This window comes from Mustela putorius, unplaced genomic scaffold, assembly GCF_011764305.1.
Source record: "Mustela putorius furo isolate JIRA1106 unplaced genomic scaffold, ASM1176430v1.1 tig00000174_pilon_pilon_pilon, whole genome shotgun sequence".
Taxonomy (NCBI): Eukaryota; Metazoa; Chordata; class Mammalia; order Carnivora; family Mustelidae; genus Mustela; species Mustela putorius.
The window spans coordinates 32,126,447-32,153,893 of NW_025421304.1; the positions used below are offsets into that span (position 1 = coordinate 32,126,447).

General features: G+C 52.6%; 1 protein-coding gene across 6 annotated transcripts in view; it reads right to left on the reverse strand.

Moving 5' to 3' along the window:
* The window catches only part of LOC101692716 (pyruvate dehydrogenase phosphatase regulatory subunit, mitochondrial), a 37,907-nt gene extending 10,879 nt beyond the window's left edge, over positions 1 to 27,028 (reverse strand). For 4 of the 6 annotated variants that reach the window (XR_006605605.1, XR_006605603.1, XR_006605604.1 and 1 more), the window contains exons 1-16: positions 26,821 to 27,028; positions 18,774 to 19,062; positions 17,507 to 17,640; positions 13,275 to 13,356; positions 13,015 to 13,178; positions 12,235 to 12,356; positions 10,925 to 11,042; positions 10,074 to 10,223; positions 8,621 to 8,813; positions 7,394 to 7,518; positions 5,446 to 5,601; positions 5,131 to 5,264; positions 4,629 to 4,777; positions 4,069 to 4,181; positions 1,719 to 1,813; positions 301 to 390 (exon numbers count right to left, since the gene is read on the reverse strand). Coding sequence is in view for 3 of the 6 variants with exons in the window: in XM_013057020.2 (XP_012912474.1) it covers positions 301 to 390; positions 1,719 to 1,813; positions 4,069 to 4,181; positions 4,629 to 4,777; positions 5,131 to 5,264; positions 5,446 to 5,601; positions 7,394 to 7,518; positions 8,621 to 8,813; positions 10,074 to 10,223; positions 10,925 to 11,042; positions 12,235 to 12,356; positions 13,015 to 13,178; positions 13,275 to 13,356; positions 17,507 to 17,640; positions 18,774 to 18,997 (2,049 nt within the window). In the remaining 3 variants the exon portion in view is untranslated. The remainder of the gene's footprint in view (positions 1 to 300; positions 391 to 1,718; positions 1,814 to 4,068; positions 4,182 to 4,628; positions 4,778 to 5,130; positions 5,265 to 5,445; positions 5,602 to 7,393; positions 7,519 to 8,620; positions 8,814 to 10,073; positions 10,224 to 10,924; positions 11,043 to 12,234; positions 12,357 to 13,014; positions 13,179 to 13,274; positions 13,357 to 17,506; positions 17,641 to 18,773; positions 19,063 to 26,820) is intronic. The other 2 variants (XM_045076300.1, XM_045076302.1) reach the window with 2 other exon arrangements.
* Positions 27,029 to 27,447: the final 419 nt, after the last annotated feature.

Sequence of the window (27,447 nt, forward strand, 5' to 3'; positions counted from 1 at the left end):
GGGAAGCAGGCTCCCTGCTGAGCAGAGAGCCCGATTTGGGGCTCGATCCCAGGACCCTGAGATCATGACCTGAGCCGAAGGCAGAGGCTTTAACCCACTGAGCCACCCAGGCGCCCCTAGGTTTTGATTTTTAAACCATGTAAATGTATTTCCTCTTCAAAAAAGTAAAATCTTAGTTCAAATGTTGAAGTCCCTCCACTGCAGCCTACCTCAGTTCCCAAGGCCCAGCTGGAAACGCTCTCTAGCCCTGCCAGTGCCCAGCCGGCGTGGGGAAGCCGGCGCCTTCCCCGGGAGGCTCACCTCTATGGGGATATATAGCATGAATCCCGGCTCTCCTGTGTGCGTCATGCTCATCACCCGGATCCCGTTCGCGTAGCCCACGCTCATCTCCTGTGGAAGCAGAGGGAGCAGTTGAGCACGGGCACTTCAGAGGTCCTGGGCACCCGGCGCTTGCGGAGCGACGAACACCTGAGGTGAGCCCCTCTCGTTAGCTCTGCACCTCTGATTCGACAAGGGGCACATGTGAATGAAAAATTCATCCTCCAAGTGGTCTGTCTGCAAGTACTGGGGTCAGCAGGAATGGAGCAGAGTCGCTACAATCTCTCTTCTCAGGAGTGTCGCCACTGCAGGAGGGCCAGCCAAGCTGCTGGTGGGAAGTGGAGGCAAAGTCTTTACAAGCAAGAAACATTTCTTTGCACAAAGCCCTGCTGAGGATTGGTTGTAGTCAGGGGCCTCTTGAGTGATGAAGACCGGGTCAATGTCTTCTCCAGGGGATCTGGCAGCCAAGTCCTGGGCACCTGCCCCACAAGAGGGCACCCGATGACCACAGAACGTGGTGCACCTGCTACTCGGGTCAGAGGCTGGGCTTCTCACCCTCAGAATGTGTTTATGGAGCCTTAGTTACCTAACGGCCCTCTGGCACCATTGCTGTTCCTATCGGGGAAAGTGCTAAGTCCCAGATGGCAGTGAAGCAAGCTACTCCCCCAGGGAGCCCAAGAGGACACGCTGCTCCGCAGGCTCACGCACATGGACCACTCATCAGGAAGCAAGCCCTGCAGGGAAGGGCCTGCTAACGGCTAATGGCGTGAGCTTTCCGTTGCTACCATTCTGCCGCGGAGGAAAAGGAAAACTGTACAGTCAGCAGCTGGATCCCAGCTTGGGTCCAAATTTCGAGGAGCCTCTATGAGTAACTGTCCCACGGCTGTTGGTTACAGGTCACCAAACCACTGGTCCGTTTAGACCTCATTTACCAGCATTCAGTTCCCACTTGTTTTACTTAGTTATCAATGGCTACTGTTGCCAAACATAAGGAACTCACAGAAGCTGCTCACCAGAGATACTGCACAGACAGAAGTTACTCTGTGAAGGGGAAGGGGAAGCACAGAGAATGCGAACCTGACCTTAACCAGCATTTTTGGCATCTGTGTAATAATGCTCTTAGAAAATTTAAGCCACTGCTACATAAAGCAATAAATATATAGGGCTGATACTGAGAGAAGTTAAATCCACTTTCAAAGATAGCCTAATGCTTACTGAATAAGGAGACCTGGCAGGGTGAAAAATAAATGAATTTACTGAGTCATTTTGTTTGCTTAATGAAAACCACAACACCCTTTGTGGGCATCAGTTGCTGTAGTAAGAACATGTAATTGCCGTCACTATAAAACAAGTATTCCCTTAACAACCCACTTAACAACTAAAACTGTATTAGTACCCACCTTGCAAAACAGACTTGGGAAGTGGTCCGGAGTCATAGGGGCATAGGACAGCTCAGACAGCACATCCACAGCTCGAGGACCGATCAGATTGAGGGCTAAATGGAAAGGAGCGAGAGATGCCAGTCCAGGTGACAGCGGGGCCAAAGAGAAAAGTCTGTTTTGGACTTGATCCCTTGCTGCCAGGCCTGGGCATTGAGACCGTGACAGCAACCCTTTGCTCAGGCAACCCAAGGATGGACAGAGAGTCCTTCCATTCTGACAAACACACCCCTCCTGACAGGCTGCCACAGGCAGCTAGCTACTGACTGCTGGCAACAGCACCCAGCGAGCTGCTTCCTCTGCCCGGCTGCACTGGGAGACAACCCACAGCCGCCTCTGCAGGGACACTGGGATCGGGAGACCATGTCCTGGCTGACGACAGGTGCCCACTGCCAGGCCTGGCCATGAACTGGCTGCACAGTTCCCACTGCCTCCCTTTTCCCAGGCTGCTACGTGATGGGAGGAGCCCAATCCCCGATCTGCACCAGGAGGACAGCCCTGAGGAGAGCTGCCCAACCAGCCTGGAGTCCATCATGTGACAGCAGCCTGTGGGAACTACACACCAACCACCCTCAGGGGCTAGAAAACAACTCTGGTTCTACAGTCTGCCAGTCTGGTAGCAAGAAGGAAAAGCTGCTATGAATTGGCAACGAGGGCCTGCTGGGGACGAGGGGCGGGTGTCAGTTAAATGGGGGGTTGGCAGGCATTAAACCTAGAATGAGCAGGTAGAAGGAGGGGCTGCTCCCCCACAGGACTGCTCAGGAGGAGACAATTAAGTCATCCTTGGGGAGCCTGCGTGGCTCAGTCAGCTGAGTGTCTGCCTTCAGCTCAGGTCATGATCTTGGGTCCTGGGATTGAGTCCCGCATCGGGCTACCTGCTCTGTGGGAAGCCTGCTTCTCCCTCTCCTGCTCCCCCTGCTTATGCTCCATCTCTCACTGCTTCTCTGTCAAATAAATAAATAAAATCTTAAAATAAAAAAATTAGGGACACCTGGGTGGCTCAGTAGGTTAAGCCGCTGCCTTCAGCTCAGGTCATGATCTCAGGGTCCTGGGATCAAGTCCCGCATCAGACTCTCTGCTCAGCAGGGAGCCTGCTTCCTCCTCTCTCTCTCTCTCTCTGCCTACTTGTGATCTCTCTCTGTCAAATAAATGAATAAAATTAAGTCATCCTCAAAAATTATTCACTCACTTAAAGAAGGTAACGGGAAATTCTGAGGAGAATAATACATCAGCAATAAATTAAAAAGTACCGTTCAGGACACCTGAGTGATGCAGTGGGTTGGGCATCCGACTCTTGATTTTATCTCAGGTAACAATCTCAGGGTCATGGGATCAGGTCCCATGTTGAGCTCACCGCTCAGCATGGAGTCTGCTGATAAATAAATAAAATATTTTTTTAAATAATTGATTTATTTGACAGTGAGAGGGAAGCACAAGCAGGGGGAGTGGGAGAGGGAGAAGCAGGCTTCTCGCTGAGCAGGAAGCCTGATGTGGGGCTTGATCCCAGGACCCTGAGATTGTGACCTGAGCAGAAGGCAGACGCTTAATGACTGAGCCACCGAGGTGCCCCTGATAAATCTTTTAAAGGAAATTTTATCTCTTTTAGAGAGTGTGTGAGCACATGATGGGGAGGAAGGGCAGAGGGAGAGAGAGAATCTCAAGCCGACTCCACAATGAGCCTCACGTAGGGCTTGATCTTACAACCCTGAGATCATGACTTGAGATGGAATCAAGTCAGATGCCCAACCGACTGTGCCACCCAGGCGCCCTGTCAAATAGATAGATACAGAGAATCTTTAAAAAAAAAAAAAAAAAAAAACAAAACCTATTGGGGTCCCTGGTGGCTCAGTTGTTAAGCATCTGCCTTTGGCTGAGGACATGATCCCAGGGTCCTGGGAACGAGCCCCACGCTGGGATCCCTGTTCAGCAGGAAGCCTGCTTCTCCCTCTTCCACTCCCCCTGCTTGTGTTCCCTCTCTCACTCTCTGTCAAATAAATAAATAAAATCTTAAAAAAAAAATACTATTCAAATGATTTACTCATTCATTTCAGCAATATCTGCACTCCTCCACGCTGGCCGTAGGGATACAACAGCAAACAAAACAAACCACAACTGAAGCACAACTCAGTGCACACCGCACTGACAAAAACCTGGGTATCAGAGAGCAACGCTGTGCGCCCAGAGAGCCTCCTGCACGCCTCTGACTCTGATCCCCATTTCTGAATGTCAAATAGAAAGAAGGCAAATGGAGAAGACACATCTGGACAGGCTGGCCTTTCCCTGCACAGCTGACCCCAGAGGGCCCGCCTACCGGTGTATTTCCAGGTGACGTCCTCAAGAAGCAGGTTGCTGTCTTCCGGCATGTGTTTCTTAAGCCAGGCCCAACAGTGGACCTGCTGGTCGGTGGGGGAAATCATGAAGAAACTGAGAGGGAGACAGAGAGTAATCAAAGCCAGGCAGCTGAGAAAGGCTCAGGAAGCAGGCAGGTTAACTCATTTCAAAGCAACCCATGAGCAGAAGACCTAGCTTTCAGAGAGGGCCAGCAGTGCCCAAGCCCAGGACCTACCAAGTAAGCACAAAACAAGACCCGGGCTTCCTGTCGGTGCCAAGACAGCATACAAGACCGACTATGGTAAGCGACCATCTCTGCCCCTAGGGTGACTCCTCTGTTCACAGAGAATTTTATTAATCTGGGGGTTTCTTTTCCTTCCCTTGTGATTTCTGTCTGTATTGCACTGCCAATGACCAGGCCAGGAATGTCTAAAATCTGTGTCCTGGGTGTAAGCTGGTTTCCTGGAGCCCAGGGCCGGGCGCTCGGCTCCCCGCATGGAGTCGGGGGCCGTGGGGGGCGGTGGGGGACGTGGGCCTCACCTGCGCTTGCTCAGGCGCGCGACACTGCAGTCGTTCTCATAGCCCCCGCCCTGGTTGAGCATGCCGGTGTGCACGATGTGGCCCACAGGCACGTCCAAGTCGTTGGAGAAGAGGTACTGAAGGACTTCCAGGGCCTGGTCCCCGGTGGACTGCCGGGTTAGGGAACAAAGCAGAGAGCGTGAGCACGAAAGCCTGTGGCCGGGTAACACTGTGACCTGCTGAGGAGATTTCCCTCATCATCCCCCAGCAATGATGCCTGGTTTTACTCCACCGGCCAGAAGCTCCGGAGAAAGCTAGCTCGATTCCGATGGTAAGTGGGCCTCGGCAAGCGGATTACAACCCAGAAACAGCTTAAAATTTAGAGAAATGCTATAATACAGCTAAAACACTAAGATATACCAGAGTTCTTAGAGAAGCAGTTTTAAAGTGACAGATGAAAAATGGGGCATTCAACGAATACGCAAAGGTTCCTAATCTCTTCTTTTGGTTCCCAAGCACTTACTGTTATTTCAAACTTTGTGAAAGAAGACATGTCAATGACGCACACAGCTTCCTTACAGCACTTGACCTCGGACTCCACAATTTCAAACCAGTCTGGCTTATAGAACGTCTTGCTCTGTTCCAATGCCAGGAGGTCTGTGGACCAGAAAACAACAAAAGAAAAAGAGAAAAGGAGATTTATATTGTGTGGAGCTTAGTAGAGCGTGACAGATTTTGTTTACTCCTCTAGGAACATGTTCTAGCTGTAATGCATTTTAAATGGGTTTTATTGGCCCCCAGGACAAAAAGGAACAAAAATGAAAATAGGCCTTCTTACCCTTGTCCGGTGGCACAAAGTACTTGGGCCTCTCAAATCCATGTTTCTCCATCCACCTGGCTCCTTGTGCGTCCAGCCGGTCATAGAGAGGGGAGGTGCGTAACTGCCTCCCGGTCTGGAAGTCCCAACGGGGAACCTTCAGATCGTACAGCAGAGCTGGAACAGATAGGGACAGTCTCTGCCAGCCCAAACCACAGGGCGGAGAACACAGCATGCACGAGGTTCAGGACTTGCTCCTGTGCACAAGAGCACACTCTGCGGACTAACAGGGCCTAATATGGACCAGTGCCCAGTGCGACAGGCCGGCTCCCAAAGAAAGAGGAATGCTGCAGAAGCCGTGCTCCTCCCTCACAGTTACACAGCTGTGAGCCGCAGAACACCTCCAGGTTCGAATCCGCAGGCAGAGTCGATGGGAGGAAGGTCCGATTTCCCCAGCAGAGGGGAAGGCTGCATCGCCACAGCACACAGCAGGCAACAACAGGCAACAACGTGTGAACACACGGCGTGTGCTGCTTTATGGGGCCAGAGTCGCTGAGCCCTCAGAACTGCTACAGACACCTCTCTCTAACATCTGACCCGCTTTCGAAGTGAAAGGGCACAGAGTATACCCTGATTTGGTGGCTGTGATGTAGGACGGGTTGCAGAGCCCTGGCCCAGTGACGTAGTCACATAACAAAGCCAAGGTCAGAATTCATGTCTCCTAGTGTCTAATCTCCGACAGCAAGATGTGAAAACAGCCAGCCAGAGTGTGAACTTGAGTCCTAGCACAGAGAAAACCTGACCTCGTGGCATGCCACACAAGAGGGACAGCAGGCTGCAGAGGAGGCTGAGAAATGCAGAGAAGGGACCCACGCTGGTTGCCTTAACTTGTGACGATGTTTCAGTCCCCGCTCACATTTAAGGTCCTACTTAGCTTCCCCACTTTCTATTGTGCCTGCGATTCCTGTCATGTGAGAATCGGAGGTGGCCACCAGAAGTGTCACGTCATCAAGTAGAAAGTAAAGCTCCATTACAATTTGCACAGGTTCTAAAGAAACTACAGCTGGGAAAATCAAGACTTATTAAGGCAGTTCATCATTTTAACCAAAATCTCTGCTAAAATTAAAGAATCTTAGTGGCCACCCACACTGCTGCCAGGCCCTCTGTCTCCCACAGACAGTTGTCTGCCACAGGCCAGAAGTGAGCACATAGATGCTAATGCTTAACCAAAGGCCTCATTGTGAATGGGCCCCTGACCCCCACCACTACTTAATCAACAATTCACTGTTAATCAAGACTGGTGCTCAGAGCCAGTGCAGAAACTTGGCTGTGAGTATAAATATGCCCCAAATATTTAGGAATATTTTGGCAAACTCTCAGAATAATAGTTCCTCAGTATAGGACAGTGAAATGACAGTCTGATTTGGTTCAGATTCTGATACAAAAGCTGACTCTGAGGGTTTACTAGAAAATAAATCAGAGACAAGGTACAGTAACAAGTTAAAAGGAAGAGGCCTTCAAAGCTGGAGGGAAGACCAAGGAGAACAGAAGCATATGTTTTATATTTACATGAGTAGTGGTCTCCTATCTTGCTAGCATGTAACAGTTAATGACAAAAATCACTCAGAGAAGCCTGAAGCTTTGAGAATAATGTGGCAAATTCTCTGCCTGACCAAATCATGGTCTCAAAGATCAAGGAGGGAGCGAGAAAATTCACCTGGCATGGGAGCTTGGCAGGCGCCGTGGAAAGCAGATGACGCTAGGAATCCGCATGGAAGCCCTATTCTTTCCTATTCCCAGAGGTAAATAAAAGACAATATACTAAAGAGAAGGTTCTGTAAATATCACCCAGGGCCTAATGCCTCAACCAGACATCAGAACTTATTAAACAACTGCCCCTCAGAATGATCAAGCAGGCCCCAGGGCAGACACCTTCAACAAGGCACTGCCGGGACCAAGCTCCACTCACGCATGACTTCCATGACCCGGTGACGCAGAAAGGTGCGGCTGCTCTGGAGGGCTCCGAAACGCTTCAAGTCCAGTTCCCAGATGTTTTCTGATGGGGAACCGTGCACCATCCACTCAGCGAGGTACCTGTTTAGACGTGGGGGAAGCTGCTATACCTCCCATGGGACACTCTCCTAACTGTACGCGGAAGCAACAGCCAACAGAAACAGCCCGTCTTGTCACAGACCAGTTGAGAAATTGTGGGCAAATCCCTTAACTTTTCTGAACAAACAAACATGATCCATCTACTGCTCTCAAAACCACTGTGAGAATTTTAACTCTAGTAAGATTCCCTAGAAAGTGCTATAAGACAAGCCACATCTGTGAAAAAAGACGAAAATAGAGGTGTACTCTAATTTATCCATCCAGTGGTTTTTTCCTGGAAAACCCTTGGAGGTTATACAGCTATCTGACCATATCTCAGCTCCAGCCACTTTGGGTAACTCCTCTTCCCTGTTTTCAGAGCCATTCTATAAGTCACTCAAGAAAAATGGCCTCATCAATAAAAAATTCAGATCAATAAAAAAAATTCAGAAATTTAATGTGCTAAAATACACAGAACATAACAGAACATAGAACAAAACAGAACATAAAATTGAACACCTTAATCGTTTTCCTGTGTGAGGTTCAGGGGCAGTACGTACTTCGACAGTGCCGGGTGGCCGCCACGGCCACCACCTCCTGAACTCTTCAACTTCCCAAACCGAAACTCCCTCCGCACAGCCCGCGGCCCCCTCCGCTCCGCTGCCCCAGCCTGCCAGCCGCCCCGGCACTCCAAGGAGTTCAGAGAAGTTCAACCACAGTGTTTGTCCTTTCTGACTGGCTGCTTTTAATTAGTATGTAATTTTTTCAAAAGACTTGTATTACTCAGCATGATCCTCTGTCTCACAGCACTTACGGTTTCCAAACTCAAATGCACTTGAAGGATCAACATTTGTAACCACTGCAGGAGCCCAAAAGTACATCTCACAGGCTCCAAGACTAATTCCAAAGAGTTCGCGACCACTATGCACAGTGACACTTCCGGAATATGCCACAGTGATGACCTTAGGGCACAACTCTCCAATCACGGCTACCTCCTCACAGTTAATGTGCCACACTGCCCACCCCCCGTGACGCGCCACAGGAGCAACAAGTGACTGCAGGAAGGAAGCGCCCGGCAAACGGGGGCAGAGCAAGGAACACTTACCTCCCAGCCCCTCCACCGAACGAAAGGCCGGCAGAGTTCATTCCCGCCAGGACGAAGTAGCCCCTCACCGAAGGAGACTCGCCCATGATGCACCTCATGTCCGGGGTGAAGGTCTCAGGGCAGTTCACCAACTTCAGGATCTCCAGGGTCTCCAGGTCGGGCATGCGACGCAGGAGGGAACTCAGCAGGGGCTCTGAACCGTGAGAACAAACCCAAACACGGTCCTCAGCTTTAGGGGATTCAAAACGTTCCAACTCCTGCTTCCCGACTCCCTCGTATCACAGAGAACCTCCTGAAGGAGGCTTTCTCAGAAGAGCCAAATGGCCCGAGTCAGAAAGCAGAAACCATGCTGGAGTTAAGGGACAAACCTACGAAGTGCTTGGCATAAAGACAGAGAAAAAAGACACTCGTTAGAAAGGCGAGGAGCTGTGGAAGGGCACACAACACACAGAAGGACAAGTAAGATCGCCAAGGGACTGGTAGTTGGGGAAAAGCAAGGATTTCCCAAACTGGAACAGCTACAAAAGACAGGTCACCAGCCTGTTGGCAAGTCAGCCCGGCATCTGGGAATTACTCCGGGGGACAGTGGCAACAGATGAAACCAGACTGCAGCTGGCTGGTGGGTACACAGAGGGTTCTCTATACTATTCTCTGCATTTTTAAAAGTCTGAAATCTCCCATAATAAAAAGTTTATTTAAAAAAAAAAAAGTCTATTAAGGGTGGGAGGGGAAACTCTACATTATACACCATATCTTTGGAATCTGGGCCACAGGGCTGTATTAACTATCTGTATTTCTTTTTAGTAAGGAAATAAAAAAATTACAAAATCAAGGGGCATATAAATAGTGAATCACTGTGATATACACCTGAAACTAATACAGTATCATAGGTCAATTCTTCTTCAATAAAAACAAAAACCAGCTAAAAGGGACACCTGGGTGGCTCAGTCATTACGCGTCTGCCTTTGGCTCAGGTCATGATCTGAGGGCCCTGGGATCGAGTCCTGAATTGGGCTCCCTGCTCAGAGGGAAGCCTGCTTCTCCCTCTCCCACTCCCCCTGCTTGTGTTCCCTCTCTCGCTGTGTCTCTGTCAAATAAATAAATAAAATCTTTTAAAAAAAAGTCTAAAAGACTACATTAACAAAAAGATTCTGCTTTCTAAAAATTTAATTTTCCAAGCTGCCTACAAAAAGGTTTCCTCCTAGCCTAGAATTTTAGCAGTTGTTTTAGGTATAGTAATAGGCCAGAAGTCCCTTAACTAAGATCTTTGTCCCCAGAATCTGCTACCCTGTAACCACAGCCTTAGACCAGGCAAACTCCGTAGGCTACCCTCTGTGAACATCTCATGGGGCTGTTACAAAGATCGAAGAATGAACTCTTCTTGAAAAATGCTTTCAGAAAGACATCATCTTAGACAACACGGGGCATTACAGTTACCCCCTAGTTTGCGTACCAAAGTGATCCCAGTCTTCCTGCAGATTCTGAATCTCCAGCTGGTTCTTGCCCTCAGTGAAGATGGGCTTCGGGTTCTTCTCAAAGCCCCCAGACAAGATGCCACCCTGCCAGTTCCGGATATAAATCCTTCCGTCAGCATCCACAATAGCTGAGGAAGAGAAACAACAAGGGAGTGGGGGATAGAAGGTTCAGAGGTAGGCCAGCTCTCTAAGTGCACAGAAAAAGCAGAACCCAGACACCCATTATTAGCTTTATTAGCCAAAGAGCATCCAGGGAATGCAGACCTTTCGAGGTCATGGGGGAGGACCTGCCCCTCTCAGAGTCACAGGGGACACCGCTTCTCTGATCAGTTACCCAGAAGCTCTGACCCGGGCTCGCAACCAAACTATGGCACTGCTGCAGTGCTGCAGGAAAAGCCTAGCAGAATAGGGGGACCGCAAGCCCATTCTCAGGGTCGAGACCTTCCAGATGATGTCAAGCCCTCTCCTGTGGCACTCGGGGCCATGGAGCAACCAGACTGGAGCTCACCTAGAAGCCCTCCACAGTGTACGCCATTCCTGTCAAAAACTCCAGGTTACACTGCAAATATTCTTGGCCTGGACCTCTGTGTGGGGCTGCAATCAGCTTACAAAATCAACCAACCAAAAAATTGCTTCGGTGGAATGCCCATTTTGTCCATCCTTTCATAAAAAGTCCTTAGAGAAAAGGTAGAACTGGGTCGGCTTCCCCGTAACACGCTCCAGAAGAGACGAGGCTCTTCCAAGCACTATCCTGAGGAGAAAGTCTTCCTTTTCAGAGGACAGGACAGCGGCAAGGAAACAAGATTAAAAACAAAGTGTAAGTCCTCACTTGGTGTGTTGCTCTGCAGAGGGGTCTCCAAGGGGCGAGTCAGAAGGTAGAAGTGTTCGCAGGCATGTAACGGGATACTAACCGGCTCCTCGTTGGACAGACCCAGCTCGTATGCCCACTACAAACGGACAGATTGATTTGTGGGTGGGAAGAGGAAAGAAAGACAAATGAGCATGTTCAGCCGCTTGCCAGAGCTTAATTTCAAGTGGCCTGTGTGTGTGCTTGCCCCAAGGTCAGGTGTGGGAAGCCAAGGTGCAGCCTGCTTTAGTTATGTGGGCGGGGAGGAACACGGTCCTTTTTAAACCATAACAATTATTTTTAGACCAAAGAATGAGAGATTTAGCAACTCATAAAAGGAGCTCATTGGGGGACAAGTGATGCCCTTGTAACAAAATGCCTGATACCTACAAATCCCAGATACCGTCATATGTGATGTTCACAAGGCAAAAACCACCCCAGGTCCTCTGAAGATTGTAGAGTGGAAGGCAAGGAACCAATCTGCCTTAAAAGTAAGAGCAGCTTAGTGTTCTGAACCGAATCCACACTCCCGACACAAAAAATAGCCCTGTGCTTTATTTGCTGGGTGGCAGGATGAAATGAAACACCAAAGGAGACCTAACGCCAAGGATTTCTGTCAATGCCCGACCATTTCGCAGACTTCCTGGCACCGATTAACCCAGGGTGGCGGGAGGAAAAGGTCACCACTGGTGCTCCTTTCTGAGGACTGGCTGGAGGCCTCTGATTTAGAATAAAAGAATTCTGGGGGCGCCTGGGTGGCTCAGTGGGTTAAAGCCTCTGCCTTCGGTTCAGGTCATAATCCCAGGGTCCTGGGATCAAGCCCCGCATCAGCCGCTCTGCTCAGCAGGGAGCCTGCTTCTCCCCCTCCCCTCTCTCTGCCCGACTCTCTGCCTACTTGTGATCTCTGTCTGTTAAATAAAAATAAAAATATTTTTAAAAAAAAGAATTCTGGGGTGTCTGGGTGGCTCAGTGGGCTAAAGCCTCTGCCTTTGGCTCAGGTCATGATCTCAGGGTCCTGGGATTGAGCCCTGCATCGGGCTTTCTGCTTGTCAGGGGGCCTGCTTCCTCTTCTCTCTCTGCCTACATGTGATCTGTCAAATAAATAAATAAAATCTAAAAAAAAAAAAAAAAAAGAATAAAAGAATTCTGAGGTTTCTAGTCCAAACAAGGAACAGGTGATCCCTGAGGACTGCTGAGTTCATCATTGCATTAACCTTACATCTCCATACCTAAAATCCCAGAGGGAACAGTGAAGTGAGAAAATCAGTGACCCAGTATGGTTGCTCCCCTACCTGACCAGCACAGTTGACAAAATACTGGCACTCGATCTGTCCTTTATCTGTCTCCACACCAGTAACTTGACCTTTCTTGACCATTACGTGAAGAACACTGGTCCGGTCATAAATCTGGACACCTGTTCCAAGGTAAAGAAAGTCGATGCATCCATTCTCTAATGGCCCAGAATTAAGGTCTCTGTAGCAGATTCTCAACCCCTGAGAAACACTTTTGAAAAAGCCAGGTCAGTGATTTATTAAAAAAAAAAAAAAAAATTCCCAGGAACCACATCCTGAGACTATATCAGTGGGCCTTTTCCAAGACTTAAAACAGCGGACAACGTTAGCACACAACTCCATTCCAGGAATCATAAAAGGGGTAGGGGAGAAAAAGTTCAAATAAAGCACCTTAAATCCTAATGCACCCACACCGTGAATCAGTTCATCCAAAGAGAACACCGTAGACAGTGGTTAGTCTTCCCCTCGTTCATTCCAACCCCAGGACACAACCAGCTGTGGATTTAGTCCACTTGTGTCTTTTGACCTTGGAGCTTCTCATGTTCTTGGGGGTGGGGGGAGTCCCATAGGCCTGAAGTGCACTGATCAGTACTAAAAGCAGTTCCTTAGAACTTTATTAAGAAAAATATGGCCCTGAGGAAACATTTATTAACAGATAGTACATTCAAACAAACACTCTAAGAGGCAATGCTCAGAAACGGAAGCTGAACTGGAGTCACCGCCAGTTGTGAGACACCTTCTTATGTAACCCCTTCCTTCCTCACCCAGGAACTCGCTTACCATTTTGGGAGGCAGCACTGGCCAGGGCAAGAGCCACATCAGCAGAGGACACCACGGCATCCTCGGGAACATGCATGGCCCCCACCAGGTCGTGCACGTTGAGGAGAGGATGAAGTTCAGCGACCTTCTTGGGAGAGATGATCTCAGAAGGGATGCCTATGACACTGCCGCAGAACACAAGGGGACAATGATATGCATGGCCCTCTGGCAGAGGTCAGTCTGACAGGAGCATCAGGACAGGCTTCTAGCCTCATACGTACTTCAGCCTTGAGTTGATGCGCTTCAGGGAGATCAGCCGGTCCTGAGTTTGGGCCAGAAAGACCGAGCCTGTCCTTATGTAACCTGTAAGGAAAACCAGCCCAGACTGAGCAGCCCAGGCCTCCCGTAGGGGTCAGAGGGGCAAGCCCCCTAGACTGTAAGTTCGAAGACCAGTGAGGGGTCCTGGAACCACCACCACCCAGACATCCTCGGCTAGGGTTTTGGGAGGATCGAGTTGGATTTTCATGTACATCTTCAATAATCACTCGTAAAATAAAAATGAGAGATACTGTTGCTACAAAGCTTTTTGAAAGGGAATGTACCCCAGAACCCATCTCCTTCTTCAGTCTTTTTAGCCTTTTTCCCTGTGGTTTTGGTGGGAGTGTGACCCGATGCAGGCCACTCACAACACCGGTGCCCAGGGGCTGGGCCCTCCCTCTCTCACTGCAGCACAGCCGGTGGGCCTGTGGCCACAGTCAGCCCACCAGACAGACCCTCCTGGGTGGCATACTGGGTCTGGAGCAAGTGGGTGACTGCTGGAGGCCGGTCATCTCAGGTGCAGCAGCATCCTGGCCAGACGGGCCCTGTTTCAGCTGAGGGGCTGCCTGCACTGGGTTCCCCCTGGTCCAGCCTCTAGCTCCCTTCTCCAGCTGGCAGCCTTCCGCCAACTCGACTGGCTCCCATGGCCTTCCGACAAACTCCCTTCTGTCCAAGTTGGCCGGAGTCAATTCCTGGTCTTTGCAGTCAGCATACCTGACACAACCTTGATCCCGCTTGGGTCAGTGACAATCTCCCTAACATACTTCACTCTCAGTTCTGATGATGAAAAAGCTAAATCAATCAGGCCATCTTTATAAAAGACAGCACAGGAGGATCTCTTAAATATATTTCTCGTCTCTTTTGAAATCATCAGGTAAATATGCCCTTCCCTGACACAACAAGAATGTCTCAGTTCGGAGATTAAATTGCAGAGACTGCTTTTTAAAAACTGCAGACAGACAGGCCAGTGGGGTGATCGTGGCCAGCGAGGGGGCTGATCACAAGGAGTCTCACCTGCAGACAAGGCTTTAGCAGTCACTTCCCACTCCCTAGCAAACAGTCCCCCGGGAGGACAGGGCCACTGTGCACAAAGCTGCACATCACAGCACACGCATGAGGCCAAACTGCACTCTTCCCCACAGAACCACCGGCCACAACAGTCTGTCACTGCTTCACAAGCCTCCCTGTCCACTGTCTTCCCACAGAGGACTTTTAAAATTTGGTCTAGAGCTTCCTGACATAAAACGTGCTTTATCCCAGGTTTGAAGCCATAACATAGAACTTCTCAGGTTTGGTAAGAGAAGGTAGATATCTGATACTAAAAAACAAGTCAGAGGGGCGCCTGGGTGGCTCAGTGGGTTAAAAAACAAGTCAGAGAAGAAATACAAATGGCCAATAGACCTAAGAAATAATATTTAAGTGATAAAGATGCAAACTGGAATCCGATAACTTTTTCCATCTCTCATATTAGTAAAAATGAAAATAATACCCAACGTGGGGCACCTGGCCGGCTCAGCTGATAGAGCACGTGACTCTTGCTCTCGGGGTCATGAGTTCAAGCCTCACGTTGGGCAGAGAGATTAGTTAACAAGAAAGTAGAATGGAAACCCCATATGTAGTACTGAGGAGACGCTGAGGCAGTAAGCGCGCTCACACCTGCTGGTGAGGGGTAGCTCCTTTGGGGACAGATCTGGCCATACCTATCAGAGTTGAAAATATGAACGCTTTTTGCTCAAATCATCAATCTTCTAGAACTCTGTCTTTTAGAAACAGCAAGAGAAAACAAATGCAAACTACAGGGATCTGTACTGCATCTCTCCAACAACCAAAAAAGGATACTATGAACATCAGGTAATGGGAAGTGGACAAACCAACGGCGCATACTGGGGCACCCTCCTCTGCTGTTATGAAAGGCAAACTGGTTTGTTTTTTGTTTTTTTTTTTTTTTTTTAGATTTTATTCATTTATGAGAGAAAGAGTAAGAGAGAGCGCAAGCAAGCATGAGTGGGAGAGACAGGCAGAGGGCAAAGCCGGCTTCCCGCTGAGCAGGGAGCACAACCTAGAGCTCGATCCCAGGACCCCGAGACCATGCCCTGAACTGAAGGTAGACTGAGCCTCCCAGGCGCCCCAAAGCACTTATTCACATGAGCTGCTTCACAGAGCCTTCCATAATACGCTTTAATGATTATTTTAAATATTTTTGCATTTAATGAAACAAAAAATAAACATGTACCAAACAATTCCCGATTCAAAAGATGGTATGAAGAGCATATGATGAACTGATAAACACCAACAAAAGGTAAAGCAAACTTTGGAGACACAAGATCTGCATGGACCACCTCATCTGAAGTAGTGACATGTCAGATTAGTAAAGGAGCAAAGACACCCCTCACGTAAATGCACTCTCTCTGAGGATTAGCGTGTAATATCCGGAAATCCAGCTTGTATACAGGTCACGTGTCTTCATTTAATGGCTCAAAACCAGTCCCCCGACTGACCCCTGCACATCCTGCCGGATAACGGAATTCTCCGCTGGGGACCCCCATTCCCCTTTCCGCTGCACCATGGCTGAACCGCAACGGGGGTGACAGACTAGCGTGACCCCTGCACCCTCCCTGGCCTGACTTCCCTGCTGCCCTGCAAAGCAACAGGGAGACACCAGGCTCCAAATGCGGTTCCAGGAAATGACCCAGAACTCAAGTGAGATGAACTTCCCTTGTAGACAAGAGGCCTACGGCCCGGGTTCCTCTCGCATCCAAGCAGGTAAGCGATGCAGGGCTCGGCAAAGCACGAGGAACCGAACCCGGGACCGCAAGTCGGCAGTTCCGGCTCGGGGCCCGCGGGGCAGACCCTCTCCTGACTCCGACTCTGCTCCCACCCGACTCAAGTACCCGTTGCCCCCAAATTAAATCCAACCAAAAGGGACCCGCTCCCGCCTGTCCTGCACGCAGCAGCCAACCTCCGTGACAAAAGCAGAGGTGGTGAGGAGCGGGGACGCCTTTTACCATCTTCACTGAGTCCGCGCCGCTCCAGAGGAAGCCCGGCCAAATCTGAGGACACTGTGGGGGGGGGGCACCAGGCTCATCCACTGGGCAGAGGGCCACGGCCTCTTCCCTCCCCTCCTCCAGCTCCTCTCCTGGCATCTCCCCTCTGCACGAACACAGCCACCCGCTCCCAGTTCCCAGACATTCAGTCTTGATCCAAGATTTACACGCGAGGCGACGCTTCGCCAGAGTAGGAATCCTGTGAAAGGGAAATGCCATAAAACCTCAGCCTCTGAGTACATCAACTCTCACCCTCCCAACGACAGCCGTGGCGCGGGTCACATAAGCGCTGAACGGGCAGCAAAGGAGACATCCCCGGTGCTTATGCTGCAACCCCTGGCAGGGCCACCTCAGCGGGCGAGCACGTCAGGCTACTACCAACCTTGCCAGGATCAGCCTGGAACCATCTGGGATCTGAATTACACGGGTCTTCAGAAGAGCAACCCTGACGGACACGGGCGTCCTGAATTTTCAGCTCTAGATCCCGCTACTCCCCCAGGACAACTCCCGTGGCCACCAAACGGTTTCATCGGCCCCTGGGCTTCCGGCCGATCCGTCACCTGACGACACGCGGACAGACACCCTCTACCTTGTGACCCTGCGGGGCTGTCCCGGGGCTCGGCCCTTCCTCTACTTGCTCTGGTCATACTTAGCTCGCGATTGCCTGGGGTCTTTCCCCTTGACGACACACATGACGGGTAACCTACGTTTAAGCTCTTTGGTCAGAAACAGCCTTCAGAGCAACCGGGCAGGTGCCGCGGCTCAGAGCAATGTCACCATCACGCACCGAACCGGGGCAAGTCCTCGGCGGCTTCGTTCAGGAGCCACGTGTGGCCACTTGCTAGATAGACTTCAGTGAGTGAAGTCACAGCAAACGGCCCAGGGAGCCGTTCACATCCTGAGGATGACAGGCTCTGGAAAGGATCCGGGGTAAGGACGGATCCCCTCGACCGGCGGGCAGGGAAACGGGACACAGCGCAACACGCTGACAGACTCGCGCCAGGAAAAGACCCCGGCGAGCGGCAGCGCCGGCCTGGGACTCGAGTCCTGACCACCGAACCCGCGGGCTGACGCGGTGCCGGGCGCAGACGGCCCAGAGCCCCGGAGTCCGCACCACAGGCTGACCGGCGGGCGGCGGATTACCTGCTTACCTGTCTGGATGCCCGTTTCTTGCTCTAACTGGTGGTAGAGCTTGTTGGAATAGTCTGCCATCTTCTGCTCGATGGTCAGGTGCCTGGCAGTGCTCAGGATGCCAGCACAGAACCTCGTGGAGCCAGCAGCCAGCCTGCAGGACACATCCAAAATGCCATCAGATGGACTCGCTCCCCCCGCGTGACGGCAGCTAGGTCAGAGACCCTCATTATGGCGTCGTCTGTCAGCTGGGAAGGGGGAGGCCACCTCCCTAGCCACCGACAGCCCACAGTCCCCTCGACGGCAGGATACTCCACATGGGCACAGAAAAAGGAACGAGAGAAAGCTTTTCTGCCACAATATGGAACAACCCTAACGAGCAAAGCAAGGGGAGGGACACTGTTTAAGGTGCGCTACCAACCTGAATACAAAAGTGGAAAAAATAACAAATGAATGCCCAGGTACACATCCGAGCTGACTGATAAAGACGCACTCATATGCGCGGGGAGCATCTGGAATGATACACAAGGAACTTAACTTGCCTCCAGCGAGGGAAACTTCGAGCTAGAATCTGGAGCGGGGGGCAGATTTTCCCCTGTACACTCTCTACAATTTTCACTCTGAGTCGTGTACATGTATTGCCTACTCAGAAATAAATACAACAGACGTGTTAAAGGTCATCCACTTTCTGGCAGGCAACAGCACAGAAAGGGGACATTCGGGGGAAAGTGAAACAGCCTGAAACAGAGCATGAACCTCAGTTAACCACTGTGGCACCTGCCGGATCCATGACATCCAACCGGGACCCCACTCTGCAACGCGCCTCCTGGGCCGAGGCGCACGGGCACGCCGCACGACCTTCGTGACTGTTCTGTCCCTTTACCACTGCACTTGAGTTGCGTGAGCCCCATAAAGGAAAGGAGCAGAGATGCACAGACTCTTCCGGCTCGGCTCACAGAGGAAGCTCCCGAGCCACAGGGCTGGTGTTGCTGTGGACTACAGTGGAGAGGACAAGACGGCGAGGTGCGCCATGACCCCGAAATGAAGCACTCTCTCTGAGGAGACCTGCCGTGCTGGAACCGGGCAGCTCCCTCTGAGCCGAAGAACACGGGCATAATCATCGCACAAGCGCGTCCAGGAGCCTTTCTGTGGCTCTTCTCCTGCTACTGAGTGCCAGTCAGCCTGGCTACTATTGGGCCCATATTACTCGGAGGGGAGGGGAGGGGATGAGGGGAGCCCGAGCAGTGGGTGCAACACAGCCCCACACCGTGTGTGTCTGCTCCTTACCTGCCCTGCTCCAAAAGGACAATATCCTTCCACCCCATCTTGGAGAGGTGATAGGCCACGGATGTGCCCATGATCCCGCCACCGCAGATGACCACCTGCGCCTGGGCGGGCAGGGCGACAGAATGCGCCTCGGCGGCCGACGCACTGCTCCTCCCCGACGACCGGTTCTGCCATCCTCGGCCGGGCCTTTGTCTTCGGACCGCCGACAGCAACCGAAAAAACATCCCGTCTGTCGGCAGCTCGGAGGTGTGCTCTCACTCAGCTACGGCGGAGATCCCCGACATTCACACTAGACGGAGAAAGCAACCAGATTTCATTCCACCGTACTCCGTGCTCAGGATTACTGAGAAAGGGAAAGGAGGCGACAGAGACCAGCTAGCCACGCTTTCTGCCAGTGTCTGAGGCCCTGCAGTTCCAGATGCTTCACCAGCTATAGAGACAGCAGGGGACGAACTTTATGCAACTGTCATTAGAGACACAGAACGCAAGGGGGCGTTGGAGTGTCTGTGAGGGTGCCCACAGCAGGGGCGGCCCGTACCCAGATCAAACAAGGAGCAAAGCCAACGTGCTGGAATAACTGAAGTCATGTGCCAAATAGGACGGACGGGAACAAGGAACATTGGAAAAGAGACCTGATGGTGACCAGGAATCAGCGGGCTGCGTCTTCCGGACAGAGGCACAAGCATGTGCAAAGGCCCTGGGTGGGGGGTGGGGTGGGCAGACCTTGAGAAGTCCCAGCACAGAAAGGAGGCCAATGTGCCCACAGCGTGATCAGCGGAGGGGACCCACGACAAGGCTGGAGAGGCAGGCAGAAAGCGAGGACACACAGCCCTTGGATGCCATCGCGACAAGCTGGGATTCCACTCCAAGTGCAAAGGAAAATACAGAAGCAGGGAATGAAATAACTGGACATGCTTTTCCAAGATCAGTCCGGCTCCACGGTGGGGAGAGGACTGGAGAACGAGAGGAAAAGCAGGGCTGGGAAGCGACCGCCGTAGTCCTAGAGGGAGGGCACGGAGACTCAGAGCAGGATGGTGGCAGTGGAGTCAGAGCCGCAACTGGATTGCTCTGGACGCGAAATGACAGAACTGACGTGCCAGCAAATGGGATGTTAAAATGGGGCAAGGGGAGAACTAAGGCAGACGGCAGAGCTTCTGGGTTAAGCAACCGATGCCACTTAGCACAGTGTGAAGGGCCAGGGATGGGGACGGAGGCGGGCAGGGAGAGTGAGCGAGAGGGAGGCTGTGAAGGGGCGCAGGCGGGCCAACAGCCCACCCGAGGGGTTACACGCAAGATGTCTGGCGGGCATCCACGGGGAAAGGACCAGCAGTGGTCAGACATCCAGGCCTGAAGCCAAGGACCAGCGCAGGTATCTGGAGACCCAGCATGCTGAGGAACAAGCAGGACCCTGAGGCTCCCCAGCACGCAGAGCTTGGGAAGAGGAAGAAGTACCGGACAGAGGACAGAGCGCGCTGGGGAGACGGACAGCATCCAGACAAACAGACGGGGTTCAAGAGACAGAGAAGGAGCCGTGGCGAGGCAGAAAGAGGCCTGGGCTGTAGTGTCACAGAAGCCAAGAGAGGAAAGGGGCTTTAAGAAGCGGGTCCCGGGACGCCTGGGTGGCTCAGTTGGTTGGACGACTGCCTTCGGCTCAGGTCATGATCCTGGAGTCCTGGGATCGGGTCCCGCATCGGGCTCCCAGCTCCATGTGCAGTCTGCTTCTCCCTCTGACCTTCTCCTTGCTCATGCTCTCTCTCACTCTCTCTCTCAAGTAAATAAATAAAATCTTTAAAAAAAAAAAAAAAAAGTGGTTCCCTATGGATGGTGCCTGAGGGACCCTGCAGCACGATGGACAAGGGTCTGCTGGGACAGCAGAGGTCCTTGGTGTCCCCAAAAAGAGCATTCCCAGGGGAGTGCTCGGGATGAAACCGGGGCCACAGCAAGCTCCCGAGCGAGCGAGGAGATGAGGGAGTGAGGACTGTTCCTTCACTTTCTGTTCTGAAGGGAGCAGAGCAAGGCTCTTGGTCTCTAAAGGCACGGGCCCTGAACCTGTTTCACTGCTGGCGGGAAGGGCCGGGAAAAGGGAAAGAGGTGGATCTGGAAGGAGAGCTGGTGACAAAGAATGAGGTCCTGGAAGAGGAGAGAGAGGACCCAAAGCTGTGGTGAGGGACGGTGTGCGCCGTGTCTGCACAGGCCGCGGGCTGGAGGGAGACTCAGGGACCGGCAGGCCTCCTCCCAGATGCAGGGGTGGGTGGGGGAGTCCAGCTTGGCTTATCCTGCACCCTCGGGTGTCACAGGCTGGGACCAGCATCTTCAGAGAGAGAAGCAAAAGGGTATGGGATCGGATCACCAGGGAGAACTACTCTCCCAGCAAAGCAGAGGCCTGTTCAAGGTTCAGGAAACTGCAGACACACCTGCCGGGAGACGGCAGGGTCACCAGCGGGTCACCAGCATTGGGGGGGAGGGGACTTCCGAGGAGAGCCCCGGCAGACAGCACGCCCAGCAGCATGCGGGGCCCCAAAATCCCAACTCGTTCAAGGCCAAGGTGTGGCGCCTATCCACCACAAACATCTCCAAACAGAGACTGAGCAAGGCCTACACCGCATCCCAAGTCAAATCCTACCCAACCAGGGCCGATCACTCGGCTGCCTCGCAGTAGTCACCAGGCCTCCTCGCACCCTTGGTCCCTGCCCAAGGGTCTCAGGAGAGAAGCTTCTTCCTGCAACCTCGTGGCCACAGCACCAACTTCTGTGCTTCCCTCCCTCCCCACCACCCTGCACCCTCCCCTCCAGATCTCTCCACTGTGCCCTCCAGAGGATCCTTTCCAAAGTTAAGCCCTGGCCCTTCGCCCAGTACCTCTCCCCTGGGTGTCCACAGAGCCACAGCTCCTCTGAGGGAGCGGCCACCCCTTCCTGGCCAGCCGCGTTCTACTGAGCTCGCCTCCAGGGGGCGGCGGGGAGCATCCTCCTCCCCTTCCCCCTCCCCCTCCCTTCGGAAGGATTACAGCTTGGTCACACTGGAACAGACCCAGTTCCTCCATGGCTCAGGCCAGTGGCTACCCCCTGCCTAACCGGGGGGGCATCACGGGTTCAGCCACAGGCAGATGTCTGTGTATATTCTGCCTCTGAACCCGCAGCACTGATCCTCTCCAGACCTCGGATCCCCCACCTTCCTTCCTTCAAAGCAGATAACCCCACTCATCTCCTCCCCTGAAACTCCACCGACAATCCCACTGGCATCTGCAACCATCTCTCCTTCCCTCAGAGAGTCCAAAGTTCAAGGCTCCAAGAGCCCCAGAACCCTCCCCCTCCTCCCCAGGAACCCAGGTCCGTGAACCCAACTCCTCCTCCATGTGCCTTCGGTGCCCTCCTGACCCTCAGCGTTTTCACATGTTCAAGTCCTCCCAATCCACTGAAGAAACAGAACAAAGCCTCCATAAATGTCTTTGAGTAGCGATTTTTCACTTTAAAAATTCTAAATGATAAAAAAATATGGTCTTGGCGGAAAACACAAACATAGAAGGCAATTATGATTTCCCATCGGGGTGCCTGGGTGGCTCAGTTGGTTGAATGTCGGACTTGGCTTCAGCCCACGTCATGGTCTCAGTGTCAGGGGATCGAGCCCCATATAGGGATTCTCTCTCCCTCTGCCTCTTTCCCCACTTATGGGCACATGTGCACCTGCGTGCGGTCTCTCTCTCAAATAAATGAGTAAAATTTAAAACAACGATTTCCCACCATACGAAATAAGCAGTCCCATGTGCTGCTCTGCTCTGCACCCGAGTGCTGCCGCCTGACTGTGTCCTTCTTCCCTTACCCCTCAGTGACTGCACGGTCTGCCGGTGGTCAAGCCAGAGGTTCCTCTTTTCTTTGAAGATTTTATTTATCTATTTATCAGAGACAGAGAGCGTGCACAGGCAGGGGGAGTGGCAGGCAGAGCAGGCAGAGGAAGAAGTAGGCTCTCCACCTTGCAAAGGTCCCAATGCGGGACTGGGTCCCAGGACCCTGGGATCATGACCTGACCTGAGCCAAAGGCAGCCACTTAACTGACTGAGCCACCCAGGCGTCCTGAGCCAGAAGTGACTCTTTTTTTTTTTTTTTTTTTTTTTTTTTTTTTTTTTTTTTTTTTTTTTTTTAAAGATTTTATTTATTTATTTGACAGAGAAATCACAAGTAGATGGAGAGGCAGACAGAGAGAGAGAGAGGGAAGCAGGCTCCCCGCTGAGCAGAGAGCCCGATGCGGGACTCGATCCCAGGACCCGGAGATCATGACCTGAGCCGAAGGCAGCGGCTTAACCCACTGAGCCACCCAGGCGCCCCAGAAGTGACTCTTAATGCGAACTCACAACCTGTCTTTTCACTTGACGAATACCTTCAGGAAAGGGCTTCCTGTATGATCTGTCCCTTTTTCCCCCATTTCCTTTCTGTCCCGAACCAAAGCAGTTTGGCTTCTGTGCACCCCCTCCCCCAACAGCCAGGAATGCTGCTCTCACCGAGAAGGCTCATGTTGCCAACTTCTGGGAACACTGGCCCCCTCCTCATAAGGTCCTCTTCAAGCACCGCATGTCGCCCACCGCTCCTTCTACTCACACCCTCTTTCGTGGTTTAATCCTGACTCCTACTACCCTGGCCACGTCTTTGCTGGCTGCTCTCCCTTGTCCATCTTTCCGAGTCCATGTCCCTCATGGGGCTCTGGGACCAGTTACTCCCCTCGGTCCCCTACTCTCCGGGGGATTTCACTACCTACCGTGACCGAGGGCCCAATCCACAGCGGCCCCAACATTTGCGTCTGCACCTCCAAGGGAACAACAGCAAGTCCGCTGGGGCTCCCAGAGGTCAAAATGGACACATCCAACATGGAAACCCATCCTCCACAATCTCCAAATCTTCTCCATTTCTGTGTCCCCAGTGTGACTCCATATATGAGAACCCTGGGTGTTACCCTGGGCTCCTCCTCTCTTGGCTCATCTATGCAGCCAACCTGCAAGGACCAAGGATTCCACAGGCTTCATTTCCCTCAGGTGGACCGACTTCTCCCGCCGCCGCTGCCGCCGCCGCCGCCGGCCCCCCCCCCCCCCCCCCCCCCCCCCCCGCTGCTGCAGCTACCTGAGTACAGGCGGCTACCCTTGCTCAGATTACCGAAGAAGCTTCCTGAAAGGGTTTCCACAGCCCGTTCTCCCCACACCCCACAATCCTGACACAGGACTCTAAGCCAGTCTTCTCAAATGAAAAATCTTGTTTCACGCCCCTGCTTAAAACTCTTCAGTGTCTTTCTGATGCCCTCAGGAAAAGGCAATCTCCTTCGCAGAAGTGCAAGACCCTTCACTCTCTGGCTCATTTTTTATCTCTGCTCTCTCTGGAGCCAGGCTAAACCTTTCTGTAACTAATTCCTCAAACAGGATAGGATTCTGAAACCCCCGGGATCCAGGCACACTGTTCCTCTAACCAAACAGTATAGCTCCCGCCACTCTCCACCCACTCCCCAAACAAGGGTAACGCCAAGGCTCTCAGCCTGAAATCTTATTAGACCCCTTCCCCAGCACTGGGTCAGGTGGCCCTCCTACCCCTCCCCCAGCACTGGGTCAGGTGGCCCTCCTATGTTCTCCCATCGCACCCTGGGCTTCTCCCAGCACAGAGCTTCCCGGACCATGTTGGTCAATCAGGGAAACAGCACAACAGCCCAGCTGAGAATGTAGGCTTTACAGAGAGACAGACAGCTGGCGGTTTGAAAGCCTCCACCCACCTCTCATTAGCTCTAGGACTTGCAGCAAGTTATTCCATCCCCATGCTTTGGGCTCCTCATCCACGAGGTAAGCTAGGACGACCTGCCTCACACAGCTGCTACAAACACCCAATCAGAATAGAAGGAAAAACATGGCCACTGGACCTAAGAAGCACTTGGTAAAGATACTTTTTAGTATCATATAACCATGGAGATTTCTGGGAACTGGGACCAATGATATAGCTTGATCATACTTCTCCCAGCATTCAGGATAGGCACCTAGGAAATGTAAGTTGCTAAATGGATAAGAAGAGAGAACACACGGGGGTGGGGAGGGAGGAGTTCAATGAGGACTCAGAGATCTCAAGGCTAGGCTCTCAGACTTCAGGGGATATCTAAATCACGTGAAAGAATTTTTAAAAAGAAAATGGGAATATTTTCAAAGGCAGTTACAATCTACCAGATGCTGCGTTAGGTGTACAACTGACTTAAAACTGACTTAAAACTCACAAACCTATAAGGCACTAAAATTTCTTTTCTACTGCTTGGGGAACCTGAGGCACAGGGAAGGAACTGGACCAAGCTTCTCTAATGCCAATAGTGGCAGAGCCAGGAGTAAGACCCTGTCGGGATGGCACCACAGAGTCTACCCTAGAATCTTTACTCCCTGCTACCCATCAAACAACCTCAGACGAGTACAGAAGCGGTAGCTGTGAGGCCAGAACCACAAGACACATCCCTTGGTGGGATAAAAGGAATTGCAAATGCCACAGAAGACACATATTAACAGATGAGGTTTAAGATGAAATAAACAATGTTAGAAACCTAGACTGTTCCAGGAAAAAAAAAAAAAAAAAAAAAAAAAAAAAAACAGCCTAGGGTGATGAGAACCAAGTAGATTTGTGACCTTGTGTGCATCATGACCTTGAAAGAATCAGTGAGTGGTGGAGGCAAACAAGAACCAAAAAAGATTTAAAGTGGATCCAAACAAAGAAAGGCAGGTGCCAGAGTATCCAAGTAGGTTTGGCAGCAAAACCAAGGCCAAGCTTGACGGCAGAGAAGGGAAAGTCACTAGACAAGAAACCGAAGGTGTCAAAAACAAAGAAAGAAAAGCGATAACCGGATTTAAAATATGTGTGTGTGTAAAAATACATATCTTAAGCTTTATTTAAGTACTCTCCACACCCCATTCGGGACTCACATGCTCTTCCGACTAAACAAGTCACGCGCCCAAAAGAAATTATATTTTTAAAAAACTAAGACGACCCTACAATGCCTTCCGCTAAGAAGAAAAATTATCTGCCGAGCAAACTCAATATCGGGACCAGGTATGCCCACATCTGCTTACACCAACACGACCAAGAGGGCAGCTCCAAGTCCCTCTGAGTCGTTCCTCTGTACGGTCACAGCGTGTGTACAAACGGGCCGCTGGGGACAACAAAGACTGGTGAGGGGAGAGCGGTTAAGATGTCCCTCACCTGCCTCAGCCCTAGAGCCCCCCCCCCAGGACTTTTCTCTCCCAGGCTCCCCCTCTGGAGAGTCGGACCCTGCCGGTGCTGGGTATGTAATTCTCAACAAGTGCCACCGGGTGTTCAGACAAGTTTAAGAAATCAATACGAACCGCCAGCGCCGGCCAGGTGTGCCGGCCAGGTGTGCCGGCCAGGTGTGCCCTGGGGCGCGGCTCCCCACCCCCTTCCCTCCGCAGCCCCGTACGTCACGCTCACACACACCGGCAAAGGACACCTGAAGACGCCCGCACCCCATCTGTGTGCTTCACATCGGTGCCGAGTGCTCACGCATCACGAAGACGGCCCACTGCCCCGGGCCTACACTGTCCCCGCTAACTTGGCTGCCGCACTCTGCAGCAGTCCTGCAAGTTAGTGAGGCGCAGGCGGACCGCAGCGCGTCTCCAGGCGGGAAAGCAACTGCGCCCGCAGCGGACGAAGACCTGCGAGCCCGGCCTCCTCCGCCCTAGGGGCTTGCAAGCCCGAGGCCGGGAGCGCGAAGCGCGGTCACCGCCGGCGCTCTGGACGTCGGGCTGAGGCGGCGGACGCCCCCTGAGGGGCCGCGGCGCAGGCCCCGGGGCAGCCGGGCACTAGTCTCCGAAACCCGGACCACCTCGGCCGGACGGAGCACAGCCGCGGACAGGCTGGGAGAGATGAGGCGAATCCCTCTCGACCCCGGCCGCCAGAGGCCTGAGGCCACCCGGCGCAAGCGACACGAAACGCGGAGCGGCCGGGACCAGCCCCGAGGGAGACCAGAGCGGAAAGGGGGGCGCTGAGACGCGCTGAGAGGAGGCCAGAGCGGCCCCACAGCGGTTCCTTACCTCACGGGCCTCCGAGCGCTCCGCGGTCAGCACCACCCCGGCGGCAGCGGGGCAGCAGCCACAACAGTTGCGAGGGGTCCCGGCACCAGAACGCTGGGAGCCGGGAAAGGAAAGAGGCGGGGCAGAGGGAGTAAAAAGTTCCGGGGAACGCCGGGGACCGCGACCTTCCGCGCTTTACGGCCCCCACAAGGGTACGCCGGAGCGAGATCGCTCCCGCGCACGCGCGCGCCGTGACGTCCCCGTGGCGGCCCCTCCCCTGCCACGTGTGGCTTGTTTGGGTCTCGCGAGGCCCCGCCCCGGGACTCTGGGCGTCAGCCGTAGTGGTCCTGATGTTCTTGAACTCCGGCTGCCCAGCGGGTTGACCTCTGCAGGTGGACCCGGGAGGTCCGCGGTGGGGCGCTCGCCCTGCGGTGCTCTGGGGAGCGCGGAGCTTCGTTTTGCCCTCCAGGCGCGTTCCCACTTCTGTCCCCGGGAGGGTCGAGGCTCAAAGCAGCTCTGGACCCGCAGGCTCTCGGCTCTTCCCGGGCGAGGCGGGATTTATAGAGGCCCTGAGCTCTGGCACCCTGCACCTTCCTGGCCTGTCTGCGACGAGGGAAATGGACTCTCTCGGTCCATCTTCTGACAAGG